We start from the raw sequence: 19,061 nt of genomic DNA on the forward strand, positions 1-19,061 counted from the left end.
GAGAAGTGTCGGCTGGCTAGTGTTGGAAAACGCCCAACTTCAGTTGGTCACACTGGCATTTAACCCCCCTTGCGAACCCACCACATCATGAACATTTGAATTTGTTTTTATTTAGCATTAACAATTTGGTTACAATTTGATTGTTCTACTTCAAAGCCGAGGGCTGCGGGCAGCGGTACTTGGCCATCTCCACCTCCGCCTCGGCGTAGCTGAAGCGATTAAAGCAGTAATATTCGGGCACCTTGTATTCCGCCGTGGCCGATGCCCCGGGTCCGACTGGTCCAGTGATGGGCTTTACGCAATTACTGGTCAATCCTGTTACGGCTGGCGAGGATGTGGCCTGCTGGGCGGATCCTGCAGAACCCGATCCCGATGCACTGGGTCTGCCTCCGCCGGAAACGGGTCCGCCCTTGATCTGGCTGTAGCAGCGGCTCAGAGCCGGGCGCAGTGCACGCGTTGGCGAGAACATTGTGGGTTTAAATACTACTCGGGAATCGTTTTATTTGCAAAAATAATTCACGTAATCACGTATCAACAAAGTGCCTGTGTTGGCCAACGTCAAAACTCTGCTAATCCGCGAATCATGTGGCAAGGCTTTGTCGGGTAGGGAAAGCTGCCAGCCTGGCGGAAATTTAAATACTTCATTAAATGGTCTTTGTTTTTTATTGTATTTTATATTAATTAATTTGCGGGTTGGAAAGAAGTTCACCAAGAGGTAGATTAAAAATTAGTTCCCTTGGGTATTACTTAGAACTAATCAATTTATGCCAAATATCTCTTAGCCTTCAGAACATCTGGTAAGGCCAATATATACCAACTTATTTAGCTATATATTTAATAATATAAAATAAAACTAGGGCTTTGGATGTAATAAGCCCAGTTATATGAACTACTCTTTTGTTTTCAATCTGTTAAAAAAAGAAAACCTTGGTCTGGGCAAACCTTTGAAATCAATACAGTTGTTTGAAACATTTAACTAAATTAGGTTTATTATAAGTTCTACAACTATTTTCTCGTCTTGAACTTGGGCTGCGCCTTTCCATAATGCTGATCGATGTGGGAAACGGGCGCCCGCTTCTTGTCATTGCGTTCCTTTTGCGATTTACTGCGACACTTGACGCTGGCGGCGCCCGCTTGATTTTTTCCCAACTGATGGAACTTCTTGCGCTCCTCGCGAATGTTCTTCAGCTGCTGGCGTTCGTTCTTCAGGACCTTGTAGTTTTTGGCCGGTTTCTTCAGAGGCTTGGCGCCCAGCTTCACGAGCTGGAACATTTCCATTTTGCTCTTGTTTTTGATCACCCGCTGGTTTTTCATCGCGAAGTTGAGCACCTCGTGGCGGGCTCTTTTGATGTCGAACTCGGGATTCAGTTCATTTCCGGCTTCCTTGATTTTGTGTGGCTTCTTCTCGGATGATCCTTCGTCCTGCTTTTTGGCTGCATTTTTCACAGGAGCTCGCGGTTCGTGGAAGACGAGGGCCTGGAAATCGCTGTTTTCCTGCTTCTTCTGTAGCGCCAGGGCCGCTCGCGTGGGCACCGGCTTAAAATCCTCGCTTACGTTCATTTTCCGATCGGTTGTCGCCAAAGTTCAGTAAAAAAAAAGGTAAATAATATGAAATCAAAATATTGAGGGCACATGTACAATGCGAAAATGAACTAAATATGCCAAGATCGCCTGTGCCTATCTGGCAGCCCTGGCTGGAGTTCAGTGTGTTTCTTTTCGGAAGGTGACTTTTCGATTCCCTTTATTACGTCACAAATACACATATTTAAAAAATAAAATTTATACAGTTGTGATTTATTTATTAAATTTCATTTAAATTGTTCACTCTTTTTGTTTCGTTTTATTTTCGTTGGGTGTATTTTAAGATTTAAAAAACAGTTAAATTTGAATAAACGCAAAACTTATATCTATTATTGAACATATTAAAAACACATATTAAAAACACATTTTTGAATTAAAAAATTATTTCTATTATTTATTTTATTTCATAGTATCTGACCAAAACTCTTCTGGCAGCCAGTCCATCTCCCAGCCAATTGGATCCTGATCTTCGTCGATGGAAAACTTCGGATTGGGATTGGACAGGCCATCAAAATTATTGAAGGGAGTGGCATCCAAAGGGACTGTGGCGCAGCTCATCCAACTTTGGACGCGTGTAATGGGTGGTGGAACGGGTAGAGATTGTTCAGCAAGCTTACTAGTACACCTGGAATCCTCTTTATAAGCCGTAAAATCCAGAAACTTGTCCTGATCCTCCAGTGATTGCGATTCCAAATCGTTTTCATTCCGGACCACTTCAGTTGGTAATGGGGGAATGGTTTCGTTGGACGAGCAAGAGGCCGCCACATTTACTATATAGCTAATGGGATCTTCCATCTGCAACTTAAGGGATTGCATTGAGGAGCGACTAATGGGTCGTGAAACCTGGAAGGGATTGCCCTCCCTGCGGCGCCGTGGCTCCCGGTGTTCCGACTTTCCCTTCCCAGACGTCGTAATCCTGCTTCCATTGATGATGCTCTTTAAGGACATCAGCGATACCTTCCCATGGGAGTACTTTTTGACCTGCGGAAGACAGCTGGTCCGCATTTTCTTGTTTAAAGGAGTGGTCAGGCGACCATCCACGTAGTCATTGCGCGGCTTGACGAAGATTCCTGCTAGATATTTTAGCATTTTCGGGTTACTAACAATTTTAATCGGTGCAGGCGGTTGGTTCAGAAATCAGTTATGGTCAAGATGTAAATATCAAGATATACGAAACTCATCAAATAACTATTGTAAATTGTGACTTATGATTCAAGGAAATATGATTTATCTTAATAGTTTAATAATAATAAATAATAACTAAAAGCTTGTGGTACAATTCCCCAAAAATCTGCATTAAAATCTTTGTTTATAAATTCGGGTCGATTTTAATTTCATATCTTTATGTCAGACCATAACCGACACGATTTCATTAAAACCGATTTCATCGTTGGGAAATAAAACAAAATATGTATTTCAATGGAAGACAATCAGATTTTTGTCTAAGAAATGAACTTTCTGGTCCACTGTACACTGTTTGATTTACGTGGCCGCCACCAATGTTATGTTAACAGAGCTCGAGAATCCAACATTCTGGCAACGCTGCGCGGGATTGACAAAAAAAACAATGCCCTGCCAGGAATTTCGAAGCAGCGGAAAACTGAATAAAAAAGCGATAAACTAGACTGAAGGAAAAGCGGAAAATGGCCAGGAACACGGGCAGCTCCTCGGGCTCCACGCCGGCGTCGGCAGCGGCAGCGGCGGCAGCAGCGGCTTCAAATGCCAAACAGAAACGCAATCCCGGTTTCAGTTTGTCCTCCAATCTGATCCTTGACAAGTGGAAAACGATGATTGGATGCGTGTGCCTGGCGATAGCCTCGTACTTTGGCTATCTGGGCTACCTGGAGACGCGGGTGAACACGCCCTTTGACCACCAGAAGATGGTGGTGCATGCCGGTCTGGAGCAGCCGGATCGGTATTGGGGCTCCTACAGGCCACTCAACTACTTTGGAATGAAGACGCGTGATCCACATTCGCTGGTCATGGGCCTGATGTGGTACACACCGAGTAATCTTGGGCCGGGTGGCCAGGGCATTCGGCATTGGTGCGAGCAGGGCGACAAGCTGGACTCCTACGGATGGACACATCACGATGGCCGAAGCTTTGGCGTCCAGGAGATCCAGGATCTGCCCTTCGAGCTGAAGACCTCGTTCGTGAAGTACCCGGAGGGCAAGCAGTACGGCGGCGATTGGACGGCCCGCATATCGGTGAGGAATACGACGCGCGCCTGGGACAAGAGCATCTCGCTGATCTGGTATGTGGCCCTTGATGAGCGCACCAATGGGCACATCAAGTACGTGTCGGATGACAAGAGCCCGGAGCCGGGCGTCTACGGTGAGACGCAGGGCCTGGGCGAGTTTCAGGTGCGTTTCCATGCCGTCAAGGGCAAGATCCTGCACAAATCGTACCTCAGCACGGTGGCCCCATCGCTGGCCAAGCTCAAGGACACGCTCTTCTCGCACTTTCGCGCCTTTGCCGACAAGCGGGGCAATCGCTTTATCGGCCTGCCCGGCGAGATAGTCTCCCAGAATGGTCTGCCATCCAACAATCCCGAGCCGAACTTCATAGCCATACAGATCACGGCCGAGGTGGACTTCACGCTGGACATCACATACCAGTCGACGTCTGGATTTTCCCTGGGCGAATCCATACCCAAGCCGCCGACGGGCCGTGCCTATCAGGATTCGTTGCAGGCCAAGATCGTCCAGTTCGAGCAGCGTTTCGAGGAGCGCTTCCGGCTAAAGCAGAAGGGTCACTCCCCGGAGGAGGTGAGATTCGCGCGCAACGCCTTCAGCAACACGCTCGGTGGCATTGGCTACTTCTACGGCTCCAGTCGGGTGCAATCGGTGCACACCAAGAACCCAGTGCCCTACTGGAAGGCTCCGCTCTACACGGCCGTGCCATCGCGCAGCTTCTTCCCCAGGGGCTTCCTGTGGGACGAGGGCTTCCACGGCCTGCTGATCAGCGCCTGGGATGTGGACATCGAGCTGGACATCATATGCCATTGGTTCGATCTGCTCAACGTGGAGGGCTGGATCCCGCGGGAGCAGATCCTGGGCGTGGAGGCACTGGCCAAGGTCCCCGAGGAGTTTGTCACGCAGCGCAACAGCAATGCCAATCCGCCGACCTTCTTCCTTACGCTCCGGAAGCTGCTGACCACCCATCGGGCGGAGTTGTCCCAAAACGGACGGCTGGCCACGCTGGAGCGGCTGTATCCGCGCATGCAGGCCTGGTTCAACTGGTACAACACCACGCAGAAGGGTGAGTCTCCTGCCATCCCTGTCTATATGGTGTCTTAATACTGCCCCCTCGTTCCAGGTGAGCTGCTGGGCACTTACTTGTGGCGCGGCAGGAATGCCACAACCATGCGCGAACTGAACCCCAAGAGCTTGTCCTCCGGCCTCGACGACTATCCGCGGGCCTCGCATCCCACGGACAGGGAGCGCCACCTGGACCTGCGCTGTTGGATTGCCCTGGCCGCCAGTGTGATGGCCGAGTTGTCCACTCTGCTGGGCAAAGACGATGTCAAGTACTATGAGACGGCCTCCTATTTGACGGACAACGAGCAGCTGAATCGCCTGCACTTGGCACCCTACAGCGAACAGTACTCGGATTGGGGTCTGCACACGGACCAGGTGAAACTGAAGCGTCCGCCGGCTCTGGCGCCGCAGCAGCAGCAGCGGCATCAGTACCAGCAGCAGCAACAGCAACCCGAAATGCGGCGCGTGGTTGGTGAGGTGCCCACCTATCAGTTCGTGGACAGCGCGTTTGGCTATGTCAGTCTGTTTCCGCTGCTGCTGGAGCAACTGGATCACGATTCGCCGTATCTGACCAAGCTGCTGCACGATCTTCGCGATCCCGAACAGCTGTGGACCAAATACGGCCTGCGTTCGCTCTCCAAGCGATCGCCGCTGTACATGAAGCGCAACACGGAGCACGATCCACCGTATTGGCGTGGACCCATCTGGATTAATATTAACTATCTGGCCGCCAAGGCTCTGCATCACTATGGCAAAATCGATGGGCCGAATGCCTCATTGGCGCGCCAGATTTACGCCGAACTGCGCGACAATCTGGTGGGCAACATCTTCCGGGAGTACCAGCGCAGTGGCTATTTGTGGGAGCAGTACGACGACACCACCGGCCAGGGCAAGGGCTGCAATCTCTTCTCCGGCTGGACGGCCACCGTTGTCCTCCTGATGGCCGAGCAGTTCTAGACTGCCTCTTGCCTCTCGAAGAAGAAAAAAAAATAAATAAATCTGCTGTGAGTTCCTCAACGAACATCCCTGCCCGGATTCCTGAAATGATCTAATTGTTTGTGTTTAGGATAGATGGGTTTTCTTTGACCCAATAAACGCTACACAATAATTTGCTTTGAATTTAGCAAACTGATATTTTTGTCAATTAAGAAAGGCTTTTTAATTTGTACAATGCATCTCACCCTAATGGATTTTCAATGTAAAATTTAGCTCTTACTTCTTTTAAATATGTACCAGGTGTAATGCTTTTAAAATAATGTATTTTTAGCGATTCTGTGTCATAGAAAACTCAGCTATCCTTATGTAGACTACTGTAATTGCGCGTGTACTCCTTAGAAATTCCAGTCTCTAGTTGCTGTACAATACTTAAGAAACTTTGACAAACAAACCGAGTGAAAAAATGAAGTAAATGGAAGGTCATTTTAGCGTTAAATAGACGAATTTTAAAATTATAACAAATATATACTAAAAAAAGTAACCAAAATGTGTAGTTCTTTCAATGCGATAAAGTTGAATCTAAATCCCCTTCAAAAACCTCAAACTTTTTGCAACGTTTGATTTTTATTTTAGTTTAAAGGATATTCAAAACAACTAATAATTTGAGTTTTGTTCATGTTTTATTTAATTTTTCTTTTGGCAATTCCTGTCACTTGGAATACTCCGATATTATTGCTATATTATACACAATTTCCTTAACTATATTGTACACACAATCGCACTCACTTACAGGCATGCATACACTCACAGGCAGACATATATATTTTGTCTTTTCTTTGTTAGCTTTTTGTTCTCTTTTTGCATAAAAAAGGTACAAAAATGATATATGCACGATATACTTAATGCAAAACTAATTAGATAATTGTTTAATGTGTCTAAAATTACCCTAAAGAAAAGAAAGAAAAACGAAATCAAAAATGGTCAAGGTAATATATAAAAAAAAAAAAATTAAGGTAGAGGTTTTCTTTGTTCGGTGTTTGACTCAAGTGGGGGCTGGTTAGTCTTATTTTAGGGCTAATTAAAACGTTTATACGATCTACGTGTGTATTACTTTAGCAAGTACGCGTCCGGATTTCAATGAACTTTGGGGAGTGACTGTCACAGTAACAAACAAACAAACAAACAATAAAACAAAAAAGGGAAGCCATTTGGGGCTGGGAGACATTTTTACAAAGATTATTTAAGATATAGGTAAGTATGATCTACTGAGATATATATGGCGCTGCCTATACATCATGAAGTACTTGGAACAAAGTCTTTATATGGCCAGAACCAAAGTCAATCTGTTAATCTCTCTATACTCTAAACGGAAATGGGATTAACGCTGGCAGATCTCGATCTCAATATCGATCCGGATCACTCATCCTTCTTCTTGACGCGTCTCCTGAACGACGGCAGGCGATCCAACAGGGCCAGCAAAATGCTACCGGGCAATCGCTGGTGCTGATTGATCAGATCCTCGATAGCTGTGGCCACCTAAAAAAGAGAATAAGCAAATCAATAAGTGGGGGACTCTCAAAATATAAGTTTTAATATGGAAATTTCTTAAAAAGCTAAATAAAAAAGTTAGGAAATCATACATTTAGAAGACATTTGAACGTTTTTTTGTAATTATTTTAGGAACAATTATGTGTGTTTTATGCAGCTATAAAAAAATAAGAAATTTAATAAATGTAGACTGCTTCTTATCAAAGAGCTTAATAATATATATCTATTTTCTAATTTAAAAAAAAATTGTATTTTATATAAATATATTACAGCTGGTTTAAAGTGTTTTGTCGTCATTGACAATTTTGTGAAAATAATGACAAGAAAATAGGGCAGTACAAAAAATAGCAAACAGTATTCTAATGAAAAATAAAATTAGAATTAAATTAGTAGAGTTTTTAAAGTTTATTACAAAAATATCGGTATAACACCGTACAGAGAAATGTGTTTTTAATTAAGTTTAAAACAATTTGTCAGCCAGCTAATTTAAGTGCATTTATGTATTGTTTAATGTTCATTGAACAACTGGTAATTGCTCTTACCTTAATCTGCAGATCCTGCGGCGTGAGGTTCTCGTCGTACGGAATGGGCTTGCCCAAATACGTGCGGAACTTGACCGGGAATCCGCCGTAGATGGGGTAGACCGGAATGCGCACCTTGTTGTACAGCCGCATGAAGAAGGTGCGAAAGATGCCCACCTGGCGGAAGCCCTCGCGCAGATTCTGCGTGAAGCACGGAATGATGGGGGCCTTCGCCTCGATGGCCACCTTGGCGAATCCGACGCGATTCCGCCAGAGGAGCTCGTAGTAGTGATCCCCGAACTGCGCCTCGTAGACGCCGCCCGGGGAAATGGCCAGCAGATTGCCATCACGCAGGATGCTCACGCATGATTGCACGGTGCCGGGACTGACGTGGAATGCCTCCGAAATGGTGCCCCAGCCGGGCAACTTGAACAGGAACCGATCGCCGATCGTGTATATCAAACGCTCGCGCTGCAACAACATCCTCGAGTTCAGATAGTACATGTCGATGGGTATGGCTCCGTGGTAGTAGACAATCAGCGCCGGACCCTCCTGCGGCACATTCTCCAGGCCGATCACCTCGTAGCCATGGTAAATCCGGGCATGGGCATCCCAGATGGCCGCCACAATCTTCCGACCAACCCGCCAGAAGTTGCGATCCCCTTGCACAGCTCGCATTATGACCTGCCTGGAAATGATATTATAATATTATATTTTATTTATTTTAGAAAATAAATAATAAATAATAAATAAATATGATCATTTTCTACACATCAAACCTTAAGAGGTTTTTGTTTTACAATTTATTTTATTAAGATTTCGAATAGCCATAAACATACAATCATCAGATATTGATAAAGTTCAGAAAAATGATGATTCTATGATTTTGGACCTGAACCAAAGTTAAAATTTAAGTTTAAAAAGTTCATTCAGGTTTGGCTTTGCTCCCTAAATTAATTGGCAACAACAATAAGAGAACTGGCAGGCGCCCACTGATAATTATGTTTAAATTTAGTTGGCTGTCCGCAGGTGTTATCAGCATAAATTGGTCGTGTCTCCCCATGCATATCAAATAACTTATAAATCAATATACACACAAGCAAGAAATGTCGCCTCACCTTGGCAAAACTGCGTTTAGTGGCAACTGATAACAGGGTTCATTCACAAATCTTCTGGCCCCTTGGCGACCAAAACAAAGTGGGACAGTAATGAAAAAAAAAGAATCCCCTAGTTTCCATTTAATATATTCTGGAACAGAAGTGACCAACATTTTAGATCAAGCCGAAATTACAAATAATTCTTATAAAATATCATATTAATATCCCTCGGTAACACCAAGATCTGAAAAATATTTTCCATATTTATTTTAACGTTATCCATTAAAGTTAACATTAGTTTTAAAGTATGTATAAAAAAATATGTATTTAAAAATTAAAGTTCTCGTTAAAAGTTATTATATTTGCCGGTTAAATTATGTATTTAAACATTTATCTAAACCTGATAATAAAATCCACAATCAAATAATTGCTTTAATACAAATGCTGATCCGAAAAAATGATTTCCATTTACTTAACTAAACTGATCTTTTGCTTTTATAACAAAAAGTAATTAAGTTGTTAAAAGTACTCAAACCAGATCTATTACTTTCCACTGACATTTCCGATCGTCAAGGTCGCTATGCAATTTGTAACTCTAAAGATTATAAGATAATTATCAGTCGATTAACACGGCAGTGCTACATTTTAAATTCATAAAAAGAACATCGTTTATGCATCGTCAAGCTTTTATATTTATAGGTTGTTCCACTGCAGCGCAGTCGTTCGTTTGCCAATAAAAAAATAGATGTAAAAATATAAATGGGGAATGAGGGGGATCAGATTGCGGTAGTACAGTTAATTGCATTCGAAGCCAATCCCCCCCTCCACCCCTTGCGGTTCTTTGATGGACTTATAATTCCTGCGATTACGCGCGATAGCATTTGGGGGCGGAGGGGGGACTTTGGGGGCGGGGTCCTCAATGACCATGAACTGATAGGCATTAGTGAAGTAAAGCGAATGACGCTATAGAAACAACAATATCGGGCAGAAGAAGGAATGTTTCATGGCGTGTTTTGGTTTGTGAATTTTTCAGTTCACTTCCACTGCTTATCGAACTGTTTCAATTGAACTACAGTATTTATTGCTTATATGAAACGTATATGTATTTCACTGTCATACCATATATTAAAATCTCAAATATGTGCATGCAAATGTTTTGAGACATTGTTGCCGTACTAAATATAGCCTTTTTATTGAGTTTTCTTCTAAACACAAAACAAATAAATGCTTATATGTAGCTGATTTTGCATATAAACTTTACAAACTGTGAAAATTCACATTGGAGGTTAAAAAAGTTACTACCAATTTTACATTTTTCCCCTACATAACTTTTATATTTATTATTTGTGTTATAATATAATATTTCTTATATAAACCTTCATTTCCTTGTTCTAAAAAAAAAAAATTCTTAACAATAAAATGTTATCTTGTCTAGGCCACGAATTACCGTTCGACTATCATATTGTGTAAACATTCATAAAATGATAGGCAAACAGCAGACTAAACCACGGGTGCGATTAAATATAAAACCTCGTTATCAAAAGTTAAAATAATTTCTGTTAATCCTCTCATATTGCGATGCAACATTCTGATCGATAAAACCTTTTGTTTGTTTGCAACCTGTAAACTGCAGACATCGTTAGCCATTATAGTTAAAGCCATTAGGGCTAGTGGTGGTTGTAGCTAAAAAGCTTTTCAGTTAATTAGCATGACCAACCGGTTGAGCATTAGAGAGTTAGAAATAGAAAATAAATAAAAGCACGCCACCACAGGCGCGCCGGTATATACAAATAGGGTAAAAGTTGGCAGTGCCGATCACCTGCTTAACAGCTTTTTGTATTGGTGCAATGGTCAAGAGTGTATTGTTCTTCAAGGGTCAGTTCTACCAGTGTCGGCCAACTTGGTTGTTTATCAGCCAGTTTTTTATTGAGCAGTATATGCTCGAAAAACATTTTCCTAAGCTAATTTATTATTATTTTTTTCGATACAATTATTTTAACTCATAATTACTTTTTTGATGCCTAACTTAATGGTGCTCATTATTTCAAGCATTGACTTGATTTGCAAATAAAATAATTTAAAGCTGAGCACTGCGTAAAAATCCTATACACAAGGGAAAACTGATATGGTATGATATATTTTGATGACTTTTCAGAATTTCACTTTTATAATCAAATTTCAATAAACTCTTGTACGAATAAAAAAAACTCAAATTTGCAATCTATTGTGCGCTGTACTAATACGTTCGTTAAAATAAAATAATATCTTTGAAATAATAATTTTGTGGATCACTTGTTTTTCTTATTATAACAGTGGGCTCCCCAGGTATTTTTTTTTGTTATTTTTATCGTTTTTATCCAATATGCACTGTACTTTTGGCTTCTTTTTTATCTAGCTTTTATTAATGACAACACTTTCCGGCGCTCTCTCTCTCCCATTTCCTCTTTCTCTTGCCTTTCTTATGTGCCCTTTTAATTACAAATGGAGAGCGGGATGCAAGATGCCGGTTAACAGGGCGCGAGCGGGACAGGTGGTAGTGGTGTTGGGGTGGGTGGGAGAGTGGCCACAAAAATGCACGATCAGCATGAGAGAGTTCATTAACAGGAAAGAATTACACTGTAATTGTAATTACCTCCTTTCCATTTTGGACAATCGACAATTTTGCATTTTTTCCGCGCATTTCGCTTACCTGTGCAACTTGTAGATAAAAAGCACCAGAAATGAAATGTAGATGAGAGCCACGAAGACCAAAGGCAGCAGAAAGGTGACAATTAGCGGGGTCAAGAAACGGTATACCCATAGCGAATAATCCAGATCAATGTAGGAAGCTAAAGTAAACAGATAGTAGAACATGATCAATTTCACTATTTGGCCAATTATCAAGTCATAATTTGTAGTACTCACACAGTAGGCTTTGCAGCGTTTTGTACAGGTTCTCCAGAAATTCCATTTCAAGTGCTGTGTTTCATTTGTTATTCTTGGGCACACAAAGAAAACCCACTAAAGGCACACGACAACAAAAAAAAAACAAAACAAATCGGTTTGGCCTGATTCTTGACTTTCTTTGCCTCTCTTTTGCGCTTTTTTTTAATTCTTGCGTTCTTTCTGCCTTTTTAAATGGTCATCGTATCGTATGTTAAATTTTGAATCATTTATTTGCGCCGCTTTACGTGCATTTTATTTGCATGTTTCATTGTTATTGTTATTCGAGACTATTTGTTGTGGTCTTTTCGTCAGAATGTAAACAACCGTTCCGCTCACTCGCAAAATATACAACCGCCGCCGTTCGCAGTCAGCCACATTGTGAGCGCGCTGCGCTTTTTGGTTAATAATACTACAAAGTAGCCTTTCTTTTATTGTTGTTCCTTCATTTCATTTCGCTGTTCTGTTGCTTTTTTTCATCGGCCCCACTATCGTGGCACCTGGCAACGCCGGACCAGCTGTTTTGGCCGGGGGCGTTGCCGGACTTTGGTTCTCAGCAAGGGAGAACTTGCCTGTGCGGCTCCCTTGGCTTTTTTGTAGCTTTTCTAGCTAACTCTACAGGTTTCTTAAAACAAATTTAAAATGTGGGGGGCTAATTTATGTAACGCAACATAAATAGTCCTGATAAAAACATACTGTTGTTTGAAACTTAAACAGATTTTTTTTGTTTTGCAATTATTTTATTTTACCCGCCACACAAGGATGGTTCTTCCCTAATTTGCTGAACATTTCTGTTGTATTTTTAATTTATCAGCAATTCAGTCTTCTAGGGAATACTCAGAAAAGCAAAAAATAAATACCCATACATTATTTTCAAATTATTAAAACACTACTTTGAAAAATTTTTTTAATAGACAGAAAATGTGAAATATAAAACGAGTTCACTATTCCTGCAATAAATAGGCAATAATGTTGATTTCATTTTAAAACACATTAATGGTTGTGTGATTTCTGGCAGCCCTGGTAATATCGAATAAACATAGTCGCTTATTCCATCTCTAGCTCCAACGGTCACACTAAAATTCGACCACAAATCGGGAGTCGGATCGCAATCGCATGCAATTTGTTTTGTTATTAATTTTCCAAATAATCTCGGGCTTGGTGCTGCTGCCAATTGTGATCCACTACATCTATTATATAATAAATGCGATTGCCGGCGACTTGTGCGAGCAAAAGAGAGCGCAAAGAGAGCAGCAGCTGCAAAAGAGCACCACTCCGTCTTCGCCCCCGCGCCACCCCCCGCCGCCGTCCACCGAACCTATTGGGTTTTCCATAAACAATTTGACAAATTCTAACCGTTCGCCAACAAGAATGCAAACAAACGATGACGCCAAGTTTATTAAAAAGTGCGTATGTATAGAATTAGCGATTGTGTGTGTGTGTGGTGTTTGTTTGTTTTTCTGTGTGGGTGTACAAGTGGCAGAACAAAAGAAATAGCAAAAACACTCATTGTACGTCAGAAAGAGAGCCAAAATCACCTTGCTGCTGCTCTCTATTGATTTTCCACTTTGCGTTTACATTCCTTCCATTTTCTCGTTTTGGCCACTAACAATCGTTTTTATTATGTTAACACAATTTTTCCAATATTTCATTCAATAAAATCATGAGTCCAAAGAATTAAAATGTATGTATGTAATATCGTCTACTGGAGTGTACGCATATGTATTACCTCATTACGCATTGAACCGTATAATTTATGATTGATCCAACAAACATTGTTTGCTCTTAATCCGAACAACCAAAAACAACAAACACACAGGAGGTGGAAAGGGGGATCCATCGAACCACATCCCACGGATAAGGCGCTGATTGTCAACTACCAACTGGAGGCCACAGTCTTCGGGGAGCCCAACAATCCGATGATCGAGGAAAAGAAGGTAAGAATCTTAACGATTTTATCGATGCACTGGGAGAAACTAACATAACGAAATAGAAACTGATCAAAATTTAGGGGAACTTTGAGGAAAAATGTAGTTCGAAATTTCAAACAATTACAAGTATAAGTAAAACTATTATTAAATAAGGATTAAAATTGATTGGGAAAATGAAGTAAACATGTACAAAGAGACATTATTGCTTTATAGATTTTTCATGAACGTCATAATAAATGAAAATTATTATTATTATATATTTTTTATAAAATCATAAGAACTTAAAAGGTAACACGCTACGTTATTGCTACACTTAAAAAAAATATTTTTTTTAATTTTTATATAATATACTGATATTAATTTAAGAAAAATAATTAAGTACACATAATAAACTATTAGTTTTATTAATTTTCTCACTGTGTACCACTAAAAGGGTTAAGGGGGCGGGGCGGGGGGCAGTGGCTGACATTGAGCGGGCCAATCGATAACGTAACAACGGGGTCGATGACGGGTCGCGCTCAAGTATCGGGTAGTAAGTAGTGAGTAACGATACCAAAAGCGGTTGGCGGGTCTTTAACCTCAATTCACGTTTTCTGGCCTTTTTGTCGCTCGTTTTCGACGATTGTTGTTCACGACCATAAATAAATAGTAAGCCTTTTTTTGTCGTTTATTTGCCAAAAGTCTTGGCAACCGCAAAAAGTTTTGACTTTAAATCAGATTCGGTTATGTAGATGTGTATATAAGTGACCACTGAAATGTTCCTAAGTTGTTTCCTCAATTTTAAGGCCACCTTGTTAAACAAGTTCTGGTACTTTATAAATATATATATTTTAAATCAATAAATTGTCTTTTTTAAAATTACAAAAAAAAATTAAATAAAATGATTTCTATCAATAATAATTACAAAAGTAATAGTAAAAGATTTAAAATAAACAATGAGAATTGAAGATATGAAATTAATTAAGTAATAAAACGAGGTATCCAGCAACAGTCACTTTTTAAATATTGGATTATTATACTATTTATTTAGGTAATCAATACTTATGTATTTCAATTTGTTCAATATCTTTCAGCACTGTCAAAAGATCATCCGACTCCGCTCGCTGAACGCCAAAACGGATCCGGCTGCTCTGGCCCGCGAGGTGGTGGAAAAATGCGATCTCATCCACAAATCACAGCTGAATGACGTTGAGCAGATTATCTTTTATTTGAAGAATCGCAAAGATAATGCCAGCAATGGTAGGAAATCGCTTTTAAAAAATGCACCCCAATTTGTATATTCACTGACCATATATAAATCTGTATTAGATATTCCGGACAACAACACTCATAGCCGGCGATCGGCGGCGCTGCACACCTCGCACACCCGCTCCTCCGCCCGATCGCACAGCAGTGTGGCGGCCATGACCAGCAGCACTGGGAGCGGAGGAGGCTCAACGGGAGCCAGCAATGGTGTGTCCAATGCCCTGAGTGCTGCCACGCCCACAGCGGACGTCTCCATCAACAATATTGATGAGTATGTGGAGCTGCTGTACGAGGAGCTGGGCGAACGCATCCGAGGCTCGGCCATGATCCTACAGATGGCACGCAATCCGGATAATCTCGAGGAGCTGGAAAAGAACGGTGAGAAACGATTGGAAACTGATGTCAAACTTTGTTATTGGTTTATTTTTATTTTTTTTTTTAATAATTTTAGAAGCCTGCCTCAGCGCCCTGTCTCGTGTTCTGCGCGAGGACTGGCGCAAATCCCTGGATCTCTCCACCAACATAATATACATCTTCTTCTGCTTCTCCACCTACACCAAGTTCCATCCACTAATTGTGCAATACAAGGTAGATATAGATTTCATAAAATATTGTATATTAAATGAACTTAATATCAGTTATCTAGCCAAATTTTTAAAATGGCTTAAGTTTTAAATATAAAGAATTAAACTAGATTTACATGTAATTTCTTAAGCCAAATTAAAGTATACTACTATATAATGGTGACAAATTCTCAAGCTTTTAACAAAAACGAAAAGAAAGCGTACTTTGTACTTCCCTACTATAAACTTTACTTTCTGATTATAAACTTTTATAAAATTAAAGCCTTTAGAACGTGATTAATTTAATGAATATCAAATCCAGATGCATTAAACAAATAGTTTTAATGACTAAGAAATAGTTCTGCATTAAAATATTTCAAATTCAGCTAATTTGTATGCCTTTTCATCTGTTTTTTTAGATTGGATCGCTGTGCATGGATGTGATCGACTACGAGCTGCGTCGCTACGAGACGATGCGAAATGAGCTGGACGTGCGCAAGCAGCCCAATGGATCCTCCACTCCACACTCGGCGAAGGCGAGCAAGGAGAAACTGAACCGCAGCACCGACGACTTCCTGGACATCATGAACGAGGAGAAGCCCAAGGAGGTATTTGATCTGGTTTAGTTGTGAATGAAATACAAAATCAATAACGTACTTGCAGATGGAGCCGCCGCGCCGTCGCATTCCGGAGCTAAAGCAGCGGCCCAAGTCGGGCAACTGGAGCAGCTTCCATGGCTCCATGTCGTCGTCGCTGATCAAGAGCCAGATCCTGAACAGTAGCTACCATGAGGCCCTGTGCGCGGGCGGCTCACCAGCCGGCGATCCGCCGACCGTGAACGCCGAAATCAAGGCCCAGAGCAACGAGTCGCTGGACAGGAACGATCCCAAGGTCAAGAAGGAGGAGATCGATCGGCTGAACAAGCAGCTGAAGATCTTTGCCAAGAAACAGGAGCAGCTGCTGCGCGTGGCCTTCTATCTGCTGCTGAACATGGCCGAGAATGTGAAGCTGGAGGAGAAGATGCGTCGCAAGCACATTGTCAAGATGCTGGTCAAGGCGCTGGATCGCCAGAATATCGATCTGCTGATGCTCGTCAGCACGTTCCTCAAGAAGCTGTCGATAGTGGGCGACAACAAGGACGAGATGGCCGCCCTGAATATCGTTGGCAAGCTGCCACGATTGTTCCAGAGCACGCACACCGATCTGGTCCAGGTCACCTTGAAGCTGGTCTTCAATCTCTCCTTCGACGGCGGACTGCGTCGCAAGATGATCTCCGCCGGCTATCTGCCCATGCTGGTGATGTTCATCAACGATGAGAAGCATCACGGCATTGCCGTCAAAATCCTCTATCACATGAGCCTGGATGACAAGGTCAAGGGCATGTTCACGCAAACGGAGTGCGTGCAAATGGCCACGGATGCCATCATTCTCAACCTAAATGTTAAAGTCGATCTGGATCTCATTGCCCTGTGCATTAATCTCTCGCTGAATCGCCGCAATGCCCAGATCATGGTGGATGGCCAGCGTTTGCACAGCCTAATGGATCGGGCCTTCAAGTACCAGGATGCGTTGCTGATGAAGCTGCTGCGCAATCTGTCGCAGCACGAATCGCTGCAGCTGCAGTTCATCGACTATGTGGGCGATCTGGCGCGCATTCTGACCATCTGCGATGACGAGGCCTTCATTGTGGAGTGCCTGGGCATTCTGGGTAACCTGGCCCTCACCGACCTGGATTACTCGCAGATCCTGCAGAACTTCCAGCTGATTCCCTGGATCAGGCAGCTCCTGGTGCCCTGCGCCCGCATCGATGATCTTGTGCTGGACACCATCGTCTACTTGGGCACCTGTGCCTGCGACGAGCTATGCGCCCTGCTCTTCTGTCGCGCCAAAGTGGTCATATCGCTGATCGAACTGCTCAAGGCCAAGCAGGAGGACGACGAGATCGTGCTGCAGATCATCTTTGTGTTCCAGCAGATCCTGCGCCACGAGAGCACCAGGGAGTACATGATCAAGGAGACCGAATCGCCGGCCTATCTCATCGATCTGATGCACGACAAGAACGAGGAGATCCGCAAGGTGTGCGACTATTGCTTGGACATCATCGCCATCAGTGACAGCGAGTGGGCCAAGCGCATCAAGGTGGGTTGGTTGTCCATTACTGGATTTGTGCTATGAATTTCATAAGTTCCTGAATAGATGAAATCAATGCATGAAGTGTAAAATGAAGTCTCATGCATTTGTTTTGAATTCATAGTGTTTATACACACACGAATTTCCCCATTTCATGAAATGGCAATCGTATAAACACAGCAGCATATGGCCATTGGCTGTTCAAACCTGTTGTATTACATACAATTACAATCCAATCCAATCCAATCTAAATTATTCGTTTTGACAGCTGGAGAAGTTCCGCAACCACAACTCGCAGTGGCTGTGCATGGTGGAGTCGCAACAGGATCAGGACAATGAGCAGGACTACGCCGACCAGGAGGACGAGTGCGACAACGATCTGGACACGTACCTGCGCTCCGAGTACTTGGACAACTCCGATCTCTACAACCACGACAATGCCGACAATGACAGCAACAGCAACAGCAACCATAGCAACAACAATCCGGCCAGTCCGGCCATGTCCACCTACAGCAGGCCACTTAGCACGTGAGTTCCACACCGAATCTTACTTTAAATGGCGACTACATGTGATCAATCCCTTCGTACAGCTATCGACGCAGTCAGGATCTCGATGATCTGTACAACATGACCTCCAGTTCGAAGTCGCAGGGCTCCAGCGACAACAACTTCATGTTCAAGTCGAACAAATCCCTGGATGCCGATGGCCTGCACGAGGAGCTACTGATGGCTTAGAGCTTAGCCAGAACGAGAAGGCGGTGCCCCCCCCCAAATCGATCAAATTTTAATTAAGACGCTTCTGCTGATGCCCCCTCCGTGTACATGTTTAGTCACTATCTATTAATGATATATACATACTTTCACGCTTGTTAGTCAAAGACGACGTTAAGTGATTTTGGCGACGCGGCAACTTTGTACTCAAGACATTCAATTCGAGCAACGGCGCACATTTACAAGTCTAATTTTAGTTACGTATTAACTGAGTTTGGTTCCGTTATCTATTAATATTTAATTTATTGAGGCCTTGTATTAGTACGATTTTATATCGCTTAGAGCTTCTCCTTGGTTGCTCGCAATGCAATTACTGTGCAATAATCTCTCAATCGAAAGTATTACGTGAAACGTTTTTAGTTATACTGGTTTTAGTTTAACGATCCTTAATTTTTGGTTGTTTATAGCATTATATACCTTACGAACGAAAGTCAAATTGTAATATTAAACGACGGGCGAAAAGTGAACAGAAAGTTGAACAAACCCCGAAGAATATATACAAAGCTAATGTAAATGTTCACAAAGTTTTTGTTTTGGTTTTGGTTTAATGTCTGGT

At 42.5% G+C, this 19,061-nt stretch overlaps 6 protein-coding genes across 7 annotated transcripts; 2 read left to right on the top strand and 4 right to left on the bottom strand.

Annotated features, from left to right (window-relative positions):
- Positions 1-90: 90 nt before the first annotated feature.
- LOC108142198 lies at positions 91-585 on the bottom strand. Its single transcript, XM_017265883.2, has one exon. It carries the CDS (start codon positions 467-469, stop codon positions 146-148), a length of 324 nt encoding a protein of 107 aa, XP_017121372.1. The 5' UTR covers positions 470-585; the 3' UTR covers positions 91-145.
- A 374-nt stretch (positions 586-959) lies between these two features.
- LOC108142197 (uncharacterized protein C1orf131 homolog) lies at positions 960-1,669 on the bottom strand. Its single transcript, XM_017265882.2, has one exon. The coding sequence runs from the start codon at positions 1,558-1,560 to the stop codon at positions 1,006-1,008; it is 555 nt and encodes a 184-aa protein (XP_017121371.1). The 5' UTR covers positions 1,561-1,669; the 3' UTR covers positions 960-1,005.
- Positions 1,670-1,954: 285 nt separating this feature from the next.
- On the bottom strand, positions 1,955-2,762 carry LOC108142168. The gene has a single exon (XM_017265852.2). It carries the CDS (start codon positions 2,668-2,670, stop codon positions 1,981-1,983), a length of 690 nt encoding a protein of 229 aa, XP_017121341.1. The 5' UTR covers positions 2,671-2,762; the 3' UTR covers positions 1,955-1,980.
- A 346-nt stretch (positions 2,763-3,108) lies between these two features.
- Positions 3,109-6,318, top strand: LOC108142626 (alpha-glucosidase 2). Its single transcript, XM_017266616.2, has 2 exons — positions 3,109-4,842; positions 4,900-6,318. Exons 1-2 carry the CDS (start codon positions 3,225-3,227, stop codon positions 5,796-5,798), a joined length of 2,517 nt encoding a protein of 838 aa, XP_017122105.1. The 5' UTR covers positions 3,109-3,224; the 3' UTR covers positions 5,799-6,318.
- Positions 6,319-6,438: 120 nt separating this feature from the next.
- LOC108142627 (transmembrane protein 68) lies at positions 6,439-12,349 on the bottom strand. The gene is made up of 4 exons (XM_017266618.2): positions 11,848-12,349; positions 11,633-11,771; positions 7,868-8,534; positions 6,439-7,313 (listed from the first exon to the last, which is right to left on the bottom strand). Exons 1-4 carry the CDS (start codon positions 11,891-11,893, stop codon positions 7,194-7,196), a joined length of 972 nt encoding a protein of 323 aa, XP_017122107.1. The 5' UTR covers positions 11,894-12,349; the 3' UTR covers positions 6,439-7,193.
- Positions 12,350-12,928: 579 nt separating this feature from the next.
- LOC108142431 (kinesin-associated protein 3) lies at positions 12,929-19,019 on the top strand. 2 transcript variants are annotated; one of them, XM_017266290.2, is made up of 9 exons: positions 12,929-13,271; positions 13,685-13,802; positions 14,870-15,035; positions 15,105-15,419; positions 15,493-15,629; positions 16,024-16,212; positions 16,268-17,743; positions 18,003-18,262; positions 18,325-19,019. In XM_017266290.2, the coding sequence occupies exons 1-9, from the start codon at positions 12,982-12,984 to the stop codon at positions 18,467-18,469; spliced, it is 3,096 nt and encodes a 1,031-aa protein (XP_017121779.1). In that variant the 5' UTR covers positions 12,929-12,981; the 3' UTR covers positions 18,470-19,019. The 2 variants fall into 2 exon arrangements, with proteins under 2 accessions (XP_017121779.1, XP_017121780.1); XM_017266291.2 differs by lacking the exon at positions 12,929-13,271 and adding an exon at positions 13,531-13,549.
- The last annotated feature ends 42 nt before the right edge of the window (positions 19,020-19,061 follow it).

Source organism: Drosophila elegans, unplaced genomic scaffold, assembly GCF_018152505.1.
Source record: "Drosophila elegans isolate 14027-0461.03 unplaced genomic scaffold, ASM1815250v1 contig_149, whole genome shotgun sequence".
NCBI classification, from domain to species: Eukaryota; Metazoa; Arthropoda; class Insecta; order Diptera; family Drosophilidae; genus Drosophila; species Drosophila elegans.

What these genes read in the sequence shown, in the direction of transcription:
- LOC108142431 (XM_017266290.2), top strand. Translation starts at nt 12,982, where the DNA reads ATGCAATTTGTTTTGTTATTAATTTTCCAAATAATCTCGGGCTTGGTG. An exon ending in GACGCCAAGTTTATTAAAAA is followed by an intron (nt 13,272 to 13,684) that starts GTGCGTATGTAT and finishes ACAAACACACAG; the next exon opens with GAGGTGGAAAGGGGGATCCA. An exon ending in CGATGATCGAGGAAAAGAAG is followed by an intron (nt 13,803 to 14,869) that starts GTAAGAATCTTA and finishes AATATCTTTCAG; the next exon opens with CACTGTCAAAAGATCATCCG.
- LOC108142627 (XM_017266618.2), bottom strand. Translation starts at nt 11,893, where the DNA reads ATGGAATTTCTGGAGAACCTGTACAAAACGCTGCAAAGCCTACTGT. An exon ending in AACGCTGCAAAGCCTACTGT is followed by an intron (nt 11,772 to 11,847) that starts GTGAGTACTACA and finishes TGTTTACTTTAG; the next exon opens with CTTCCTACATTGATCTGGAT. An exon ending in CGCAGGATCTGCAGATTAAG is followed by an intron (nt 7,314 to 7,867) that starts GTAAGAGCAATT and finishes TCTCTTTTTTAG; the next exon opens with GTGGCCACAGCTATCGAGGA.
- LOC108142626 (XM_017266616.2), top strand. Translation starts at nt 3,225, where the DNA reads ATGGCCAGGAACACGGGCAGCTCCTCGGGCTCCACGCCGGCGTCGGCA. An exon ending in GTACAACACCACGCAGAAGG is followed by an intron (nt 4,843 to 4,899) that starts GTGAGTCTCCTG and finishes CCCTCGTTCCAG; the next exon opens with GTGAGCTGCTGGGCACTTAC.
- LOC108142168 (XM_017265852.2), bottom strand. Translation starts at nt 2,670, where the DNA reads ATGCTAAAATATCTAGCAGGAATCTTCGTCAAGCCGCGCAATGACTAC.
- LOC108142198 (XM_017265883.2), bottom strand. Translation starts at nt 469, where the DNA reads ATGTTCTCGCCAACGCGTGCACTGCGCCCGGCTCTGAGCCGCTGCTAC.
- LOC108142197 (XM_017265882.2), bottom strand. Translation starts at nt 1,560, where the DNA reads ATGAACGTAAGCGAGGATTTTAAGCCGGTGCCCACGCGAGCGGCCCTG.